Source organism: Propithecus coquereli, unplaced genomic scaffold (genome assembly GCF_000956105.1).
Source record: "Propithecus coquereli isolate 6110/MARCELLA unplaced genomic scaffold, Pcoq_1.0 Scaffold671, whole genome shotgun sequence".
NCBI classification, from domain to species: Eukaryota; Metazoa; Chordata; class Mammalia; order Primates; family Indriidae; genus Propithecus; species Propithecus coquereli.
In genome coordinates, this window is record NW_012152741.1 from 334790 (window position 1) to 344978 (window position 10189).

The 10189-nt window shown below is 40.5% G+C and overlaps 1 protein-coding gene across 2 annotated transcripts in view; it reads left to right on the forward strand.

The window, feature by feature from the left end:
* The window catches only part of HUWE1 (HECT, UBA and WWE domain containing 1, E3 ubiquitin protein ligase), a 148936-nt gene that overhangs the window by 105016 nt on the left and 33731 nt on the right, over window positions 1-10189 (forward strand). Inside the window, exons 44-50 of one of the 2 annotated variants that reach the window (XM_012660636.1) lie at window positions 637-832; window positions 2064-2231; window positions 3271-3416; window positions 3857-3923; window positions 4944-5161; window positions 8949-9160; window positions 9578-9760. In XM_012660636.1, coding sequence (XP_012516090.1) covers window positions 637-832; window positions 2064-2231; window positions 3271-3416; window positions 3857-3923; window positions 4944-5161; window positions 8949-9160; window positions 9578-9760 — 1190 coding nt within the window. The remainder of the gene's footprint in view (window positions 1-636; window positions 833-2063; window positions 2232-3270; window positions 3417-3856; window positions 3924-4943; window positions 5162-8948; window positions 9161-9577; window positions 9761-10189) is intronic. The other variant, XM_012660635.1, reaches the window with a different exon arrangement.

Sequence of the window (10189 nt, forward strand, 5' to 3'; positions counted from 1 at the left end):
TCCTGCCTCAGCCTCCCGAGTAGCTGGGACTACAGGCATGAGCCACCATGCCCGGCTAATTTTTTATATATATATTTTTAGTTCAGCTAATTTCTTTCTATTTTTTTAGTAGAGACGGGGTCTTGCTCTTGCTGAGGCTAGTCTCGAACTTCTGAGCTCAAACAGTCCGCCCACCTCGACCTCCCACAGTGCTAGGATTACAGGCGTGAGCCACCACGCCTGGCCAGTGTTGTGTATTTTAAACCACAATGGTTTAAAATGGTTTAAACCACAATGGTTTAAAATTGGGACAGCATCTGAGGAGGCTAGGAGCTGGCACTCATGGAAAGCTATATGGGATCTGTGGTCTTCAGCACATCTCTGAATTTCTATAAAGATCACATGTACTCTGGTCTAATAGCTGATAGTTTTGAGATGTGCTGTAACTTTTTTATAAGCCATATTTTTTGAATTGAGAAGGGGGGTGAGATGGATGGGAACTTAAAGACCAAATGTATCCTTCTCCCAAAAGTCTAAAGCTGTCATCTACTGTTTTGAGGCAGAACTTGGTTTGTATTTTAATCCTTGGTAACATCATTGACTGCAGTTATGTTTTTAGAAAGCAGTTTTTAATCAACAGTGTTTCTTTTTTACTAGGTTGTTCGCTCAGCAGCTACAAGTGGAGCTGGTAGCACCACTTCTGGAGTTGTGTCTGGTAGCCTCGGCTCTCGGGAAATCAACTACATCCTTCGTGTCCTCGGGCCAGCCGCATGCCGCAACCCAGACATATTCACAGAAGTGGCAAACTGCTGCATCCGCATTGCACTTCCAGCCCCTCGAGGTTCAGGAACTGGTGAGTTTTGCTTGCTCTTCTGGTCTTTGAGACATTGAATTCTGTGGCCTGGTATAACTGCAGAGATTTTTCTATGAGGACATCTATAACTTGGAGCGCCTCCTTAGGCAAGCATTAGGACATTGGCTGGTTGATCATTTGGGTCAATTCAGTAGGTACTTCAATACCTTCTCTGGCCTTGCCCTATTGTAACCCCTGCCAGAAATACCAAGTACTCATTCGCTCTAGTCCTTGCCTTCAAAGAGCTCATTTTGGTAGGGTAATAGGGCTTACACACAGTTAATGGTTTACAAATAAAGTGATAATTGAGGGACAAGTGGATATGTGACTCATGTGATGCAGTGGGAAGTATACAACATCATCTGTGTATTCTTGCCAAAAATATTTGGTGTATATTTAATTATAAGGAAACAGATAAATACAAATTGTGGGATGTTCTACAAGGCAACTGGTGTAGACTCTTCAAAAATATTATTGTTAAGAAAGGAAGAAATACAGGAGTCTCTTCTAGATAAAAGGAAACTAGAGAGATAATAACTGCTACCAATCTTGATTGAGTTCTGGATCCAGATAAAGGAGACTTGGAGAAATTTCAATACTGTGTATTAGATAATATAATTGTATCTATGTTCAATTTCGGGGGTGTTAAAATGATCGTAATCATGTCAAAAAATATCTCAGGAGGTACACGTAGGTGTATTTAGGGGTAGTCAAATGGTAATTCTAGATGAAAAATACATGGATGTTTGTTGTATTGTTCTTTCAACTTTTCTGTAGATGTGTGGGGTTTTGTTTTTTAATTAAATGTTGGATAGGGGACTAATTATTTTGGGAGTCCCACCTATGTGTCTGTCCTTGTGCTGGGCACTTTTCATGTATGGTCTCATTTAATCCTCAAAATAACCAAATTTCAAGAGTGAGAAAATGGAAGTGTGTTGGATTAGTAGAACTGGATTTCAAAACCAGTTTTCTCTAACTCCAAAGCCTATACTTTATTACTATTTGGTACTGCTGTATTAAATCCTATGGAATTTAGGGAAAGTAAAAACCAGGTTTTCCAGTAGACTAGTTAAACATTGGTTGAAAATGGCCTCTTTTCTCAAGGTTGTATGTTTATGTTATACAAGCCCCTTTCTGAGTCTTTATCAGTAACCAAGTTTAGGTACTGATTTTTGACTGATTTTTCTCAGTCACAAATAGACAGATTTTTCTCTCTCTCATTTTGGCTTAGCTTCAGATGATGAATTTGAGAATCTTAGAATCAAAGGACCTAATGCTGTACAGCTGGTGAAGACAACCCCTTTGAAACCCTCACCTCTGCCTGTCATTCCTGATACTATCAAGGAAGTGATCTATGATATGCTGAATGCCCTGGCTGCTTACCATGCTCCAGAGGAAGGTATGTAGCTAGCCTCCCTCAGGAGACTGGCCACTAGAGGATATGTTACTATGTGTCCATAGTTTGGGGGTCAGGATGAGTAAGACACACAGTGCATGTCACTGAAGAAGCTAGTAGTCATACAGTATGACAGATGCCAGGGTAGTGGTGAATCCTAGGGTGAGGCACCTGATCTGGTGATGGTGGGATGGATAGGAAAGTTTCTTAGAATAAGTGACTTCTGAAATGAATCTGAATGGTAAGGATGAGGAGGTTGCCCAAGTTCTGTTGTATACTATAAAGAGGGAAGAATGAACAAAGATTTAAAGGGAGATAATAGCATCATGTGAGCAGACTGGAAATAAAATACCAGGAAGTCTCCAATGTTTTTAAACTCAGAATCAAAACACGTTTATTCCCTGAAAAGCTAGGAACAGCATTAGAAGGTGTGTGTAGGCTTCTTGACTTTCGAGACCAGCATTCTAATCCACCTTTATTCCTAGTTAAGGTGCTGCTTCTAAGCACTAGGAAAGTCATGACTGAATTGCTTGGAATGAAACAGGATTCCATTCCATTTAGATCCTTCTGGATTTTATTCAGGACATAGTTATTTTATAGGTCCAAAGAATTGCCAAAAATTAACAAAAATTGCCTTTAATAAATAAAGAAAATCTGAGTCTTTACTTTGGTACTTTTCATCCATACAGAGTGTGAGTCTATGTAGAGCTCCTTGGTTTTCCTACCATCATGGAATCTTTACCCTGTCTCGTATCCTCTCCTCCCCAAAATAGTTTAGCTATAAAGCTGCAGCAACCATTTATTGATCGCCCACTGTGTAAGCCATAATACCAGATGTGTTCATTTAAACTTAGTAGTGACAGCTTAGGCAAGTGAAGAGACTATAAATAAATTGCCTGTGGTCACAAGACTGTAGTTAGTAATGTCACTTAGTAAGTAGTCGTAGCCACTTTATGTGAAATTGACCAATCCTGTCAGGTAAGCATTAACATTATACAATTATAGAAGAGTTTTGTTTTTGTTGTTTGTTTTGGTTTATTAGCAGACAAATCTGATCCTAAACCTGGGGGTATGACCCAAGAGGTTGGCCAGCTCCTGCAAGACATGGGCGATGATGTATACCAGCAGTACCGGTCACTTACTCGTCAGAGCAGCGACTTTGATACACAGTCAGGTTTTTCCATTAATGTAAGTCAATTCCAGCATCCTTATATCTGTCTTCTCCCTTTTCAATGCCTGTGTGGTCTCAGTACTTAGAGTTATGTGCCAGGGGAATTTCAAAGGTATTAGCTTTGATATATCTGTAAACTACCTGTTGCCTAAATATGAAGAAAAAATTGGGCTGTCCCTGGGAGGTTTTTTTTTTTTTTCTGCCTCCTTGGGTTAGAAATGTTGCCTTAATTTCATTTTCTTTCTTATTTTCCCCTTTCCTCTCCCTGCTCTCTGCCAGTCACTGTGTTTATAGTGATAGCTTCTACAGATTATAGTATAAAGGGGTAGCGTGGTTAAAAGGTTGGCCAAAGAGAATCTGTAGCATTCCCAGTCAGTACCCTGGGAAGACATCCTGCCATATGGGGACAACTGTCTTTGAAATTCATAATAGCTCAGGAGTTTTCTTTTTCATACAGAGTCAGGTCTTTGCTGCAGATGGTACCTCCACTGAGACGTCCGCATCTGGGACCTCCCAAGGAGAGGGTAATGATTTGCTTTTCTTCCTCTCATGTTCTTATTCCTTGGGAAGACAACTTGAAGAAACTGTGGGTGTCCTGGGCAGGGGGTAGAGAATACAGGCGTAATTGTTATGTTTACTTATCTAAGTAAACTTTCTCAGGGATGAGCTAAGTATTCCGTAAATCAAGTGTCTCTATATGCTAAACTTAATGGAACTATAACTTAGCTAACCTAGTAATGGTTGGTATGGTAACATCCTTTGGTTGTACTCTTTAAACCACCCCATATTTCTTTTGGTGGCTTCTATAACCTGGCTTATAAATAAGCTTTGGTGCCAGTGATGCTGTTCTAGCTACGTGCTTTGTGTGGCATATTCCTGCCTTCTAGTAGGAGCCCATTGGCTATTCAACATGCATTAGAGAAATGTCATGTGGATGCTAGTCCAATGAGACCTTTCAAGAGCCACTTCTTAGCTAGGAAAGATCTTCAAGAACTAATTTAGGAGACATTTTGCTTAATACCATACTCGCCCCTGGACATAAATCAGAAAGGCTAATAATTAGCAAAGTATTGATTAACTCATCTCAGTGGGCTTACTGCCCAGATGTAGTTTATAGTACAGGTGATGGCAGTATTATTATCTCAGTCTGTTTAGATGAGACAAGAAAGCATTTATAGAGGAGGTCTTCATTTGAGCTGAACTAGATAAAAGTGTGCCGGGCAGATAATAAGAGAAGGAGGAGGTAGGGGGAGAGTAAGGCATGTTTGGAAAACTTTCAGTAGAATATTTCTGGAGCATATAAGAGGAGGGAAATGGGGAAAAATGCATTAACAGTTGGGCAAAGCCTCCTTGCTGTACTGTATCCACATACCACATCTGAGACCTGGGTCATCCTGGTTCTCTGTCCTTCCACTGCAGTGTGACAAGAGCATTGAGTTTGTACAGGTGGCCTAAGTGGAGAAGAAATAACATGTCTTTCCACCTAAAGCTTGATTTCACCAGTATTCCAGTGTGGAATTGAACCAGTGTTTGCTCTTTCTCAGCAGCTTCAACTCCAGAGGAGTCTCGAGATGGGAAGAAAGATAAAGAAGGGGACCGGGCCTCTGAGGAAGGCAAGCAGAAGGGCAAGGGCAGCAAACCTTTAATGCCTACTTCCACTATCCTTCGTCTTCTGGCAGAGTTGGTGAGGTCCTATGTTGGTATTGCTACCCTGATTGCCAACTACAGCTACACTGTGGGCCAGTCTGAGCTGATCAAAGAGGTAATATTTCCAACTTCTACTTAAGATTTTATATGGTACTTCCATCATTTCGTGCCTAGTATGTGTCAGACACTTTTCTGGGAAACCATGCATGCTAAGTGCTAACCTAATGATGAGAGAGGGAGAGGCATCTTAAGACACATTAAAGAGCTAGGCCTTTTTTCCCATGATGTAGAGCCATTAGGGTAACTTCAGGGATTGAGTCGGTGAGATTCATTCTATTAAAAATCCCTTGGTCTGCGTTGTGGAGATTGCAGAGGGCAAGACTGGAGTCAGAGAGACCAGTTAGCAATCTGATATGGTAATCTAGGATAACACATGATCTTGGTGAAGTTGGGGGAAAATGGGTAAGTTGAAGAGATGTTTTAAAGGTAGAAATGAACAAGAATTGGATTTGGGGGACGAAGGAGGAAATCAAGGACCGAAGGATGTTTCTTCGCTTGTGGGTTTTTGAATTTTCTTTTATGGGTGGGCATCTAACAGGAGCATAGAAGTGGGGGAAAGCTTTGAGGAGAAAATGTGGAATTTTGAGAAGTATCTGTGGGGCATCTAAGTAAAGGTGTCTAAAGGACAGTTGATAAACGAAATAAATAAGAATAACAGGTGTTAGATCTATACATCTTCCAGATGTACTTACATATATACAAAGATACCAGATGTAGTAGCAGTATTGGTAATGAAAAAAAATATAGTAAAGGCCTACATGTCCATCAATAGAGCTGTTGAAAAGAATGAAGTCATATATTATATGTCCTAATATGGAATTATCTTCAAGTTAGGTTTTTTTTTTTTGGAGCGGGTCCTTTGAGAAACTGTATCATGTTCCCATATATGTAAAGTGAGTATCCAAAGAGGTTTTTTTCCCCATAAAAAGGGCATTGTTTTGTGGATCATATTATAATTTTATGGTTAGCAAGTGCCAAAGGGTCTGAGAGTAAGCCAGGGGTACTAGTGTTGGCAGAAAGCATGTTTGTGCCTGGCTTCTTTTGCTTAACATGCTTGCAAGATTCATTTTTTTTTATGCAAGTGTAAATTATTTTCATTACTGTATAGAATTCCATTGTATGAATATACCATATACCCAAAGATACCAAATGTATCTTTTATCAAATCTGTTAACAAACCGGTAATTTTCTATTTGGAGCTATCACAAATAGTACTGCTATGAGCATTCTTATTGTGTGTTTTGGTGAGCATATATAAGCACTTCTCTTGGGTGGCATATGCCTAGGAGTAGAATTGCTGAGCTCTATAATATGCATTTGTTCAGCTTTAGCAGATAGTTCCAAAAGTTTTCCAGAGTCGTCGTCTCAACTTACATTATCACCAGCAGCGTGTGGGAGTTCTGGTTTCTGATTGTGAACTCTTTGCCAACACTTGGTATTTTTCATTTTTTCATTTCACCTGTTGTAGTGGATTTGTGGTGGTATTGCATTATGGTTAAATGTTGGCATTTTCCTAATTGGTCACTTTTTTTCATGACACTATTAGCCATTTGGATATTCTCTTTTGGAAAGTGTCTGTCCAAGTCTTTTATTCTTGTTTCCTGTTGACCTCTTTATATATTCTGGGTGTAAGTCATTCAGAGCTTTCACCCATTTATGCCAATTGTATTCATAGTTTATAATAGCATTACTTGTGGAATAAGACTTTTTTTTAAAAGAGACAGGGTCTAGCTCTGTCACCCAGGCTGGAGTACGGTAGCATGATCATAGCTCATTGCAGCCTCGAACTCCTGAGCTCAAGCAATCTTCCTGCCTCTACCTCCAGAGTAGCTGGGACTACAGGAACGTGTCACCACACCTGGCTAATTTTTTTTATTATTATTTTTTGTAGAGATGGGGTCTTACTATGTTGCCTAGGCTGGTCTCAAATTCCTGACCTCAAGCGATCCTCCTGCCTCTGCCTCCCAAATTGTTTGGATTATAGACATAAGCCACTGTGCCTGGCTGAATAAGACATTTAATTATAAATGTATTACCTATCTTCCTAAAAATGTGTCCAGTGACCTACTGGTACTGGGTACTGAACAGTGCTTTATAAATACTATTGATAATCCTCACCTCCACACTGCAAGGTTGTTGGTATTGCTCTTTAGGGGAGAAAGCTCAGAGAGATAAGTAACTTGCTCAAAGCCATACTGCAGAGTAGCAGAGCTAAAATTGGAACCCAGGGCTCTGACTACAAAGCTAAGCCCTTTCTACTCAGTCACACTGCTTTCCCAAATTGCAAGGCTTTTTTCCAGTTGTTACTAATAATGTCAGATGGTGTTATTTACAGTTTTATTCAGAAAACAGTTTTTTTTTTTTTTTTTTTTTTTTTGAGACAGAGTCTCACTCTTTTGCCCGGGCTAGAGTGAGTGCCGTGGCATCAGCCTAGCTCACAGCAACCTCAAACTCTTGGGCTCAAGCAATCCTTCTGCCTCAGCCTCCCGAGTAGCTGGGACTACAGGCATGCGCCACCATGCCCGGCTGATTTTTTTTTCTATATATTTTTAGTTGTCCAATTAATTTCTTTCTATTTTTAGTAGAGACAGGGTCTCGCTCTTGCTCAGGCTGGTTTCGAACTCCTGAGCTCAAGCAATCCGCCCGCCTCGGCCTCCCAGAGCGCTAGGATTACAGGCATGAGCCACCGCGCCCGGCCCAGAAAACAGTTTTAACTTTGTGTTTTATTCACTACTGGGAGATTAACTTTTATTTCTTAATAGTTTTATCTTAACAAGGTCACTTTTATCCAATATCCCAGACTTTAGAATTCTTCAATGCTTTTTCTTTAGTGAGGTAACATTCACATAAAATTAACCATTTTAAAGTATACGGTTGAGTGATATTTAGTACATTCACAGTGTTGTGCAGCTGTCACCTCTATCTGGTTTTAAAATGTTCATTTTGATCCATAATCTGCTTGAGTGACAACAGAACTGAAGTTCCTTTCTAAGATAAGGAATTATCAGGGCAGAAATCATAGAGAAAAATGAAGAATCTGACTTAATTTCCTTCCCCTGTTGGACCTTTTTTGTTATTTTAAATAACCCTGCATTAATTTTTTTTTTTTTTTTTTGCGTACCCATATCTGTGACTATTGTCTCTCATTTATCTCTTGCCAGTTTCTAGCACAGTGTCTTGGGCACATTTTAGGTGTCAGTAAATATTACAATTTAGTTGCCTACTGAAGGGTTTATAGCACTCAGGAATCAAGACTTGAATCTTTAGCACTTGACTAAATTCTTTCTGCAAGCCACCATTCTTTGGGCTTCAGCTTACCCATCTCATCTCACAGATGGTGAAAATACTTGTCAATCTGTTTTATAGGTTTGGTGTGAACAGTTCGACTAAATATCACACCTAAAAATGTTTCAGGATGGGTGCAGTGGCACACACTTGTAGTCCCAGCTGCTTGAAAGTCTGAAACAGGAAGATCGCTTTGGGGCCAGGAATTCGAGGCTGCAGTGCACTATGATCATGCCTGTGAATAACCATGGCACTCTAGCCTGGGCAACATAACAAGACCCCATCTCTTTAAAAAAATTTTAAATACCAAGTAACAACTACATGATGATGTATAAGTTGTGTAGTGGAAACTAGATGGGATTTGAAAGTTTTATAAAATATAGGTTTACCACTTTCTCATACCTTTGAGCCTTGGTTTCCTCATCTATAAAGTTGACCTGATAATCACTCACTGGGCTATTTCAAGGAAAAACTGTATGTGTATGCACCTTGGTGTTGTGCAAATGATATGGCATAATTGTGCTTTTGAGTAAATGTCATGATTCATGATTTTTCAGGACTGCAGTGTGCTAGCTTTTGTTCTGGACCACCTCCTCCCACATACCCAGAATGCAGAAGACAAAGACACACCTGCCCTGGCCCGCCTGTTCCTTGCAAGCCTGGCTGCTGCAGGGAGTGGCACAGATGCCCAGGTGGCACTAGTGAATGAAGTAAAAGCAGCCCTGGGACGGGCACTGGCTATGGCTGAGAGTACAGAAAAACATGCCAGGTAAAACCCATGCCTGACCTAGGCCTGATAACCAAGAGCATCCCCTTATTTTTTTTGTGGTCCATGGGGGTCCTTGTACTTGAACAAGAGTTCTGGTCATACTGGCATTATACACTCTGGTGCTTGAAAATACCCCCAGAACACTGATTACATTTGGAGGAAGTGGGAAAATGAGGGGATGTTTTCATTGTATTTCTGTAGTCTTCAAGCAAGAAAGTTGAACAGATTATTGAATCTTATTTTTAAAGTTATGTTTATAGAAAATGAATCCTGCCACCTAGGGAGTGATTTCTTACTTGTTTAGATGTTACTTCCAGAAAGAAACACTAAGGGCACAGGAGGGTTATCTGAGGAAAGTTAGTGAAGATATGGCCTAAGAATGGGCTGTATGATAAAGGTGTCAAACTTCTCTCCCAGGCTTCAGGCAGTGATGTGTATCATCAGTACTATCATGGAGTCCTGCCCCTCCACCTCCAGCTTCTACAGCAGTGCCACAGCCAAGACGCAGCACAATGGCATGAACAACATCATTCGACTCTTCCTAAAGAAGGGGCTAGTTAATGACCTGGCTAGAGTACCTCACAGCCTAGACCTGTCCAGGTAAAGTCATACCCATGCCCTGGGCTTTTTCCCATTCTTCCTTCTGCATTTGCCTAGTGTGTCAAATTGCTTCACCAGATGCATGCTGAGGAGACAGCTGGTGTGGTGGGAGAACCTTGGATATAGGTGGGAGACCTGAGTTCTTTGTATTGTGGCTTTTAGCAAGGCACTTGACTTTCTTTAGCCCTCAGTTACCTCATTTACTGCAACTCAAGAGTTGGACTATACCAGTCACTTTTTTTTCCCAAGCTTCCCCCCACCCTTTGGGAAGAGGGGAGGGGCAAAAACCTACCTAATGGGCACAACGAACACTATTTGGGTGATGGGCACACTGATAGCCCTGACTCAAGCATTGCAAAAGCTATCCATGTAACAAAAACATTTGTTCCCCTTAATATTTTGGAATAAAATAAAATAACAGAATAGTTG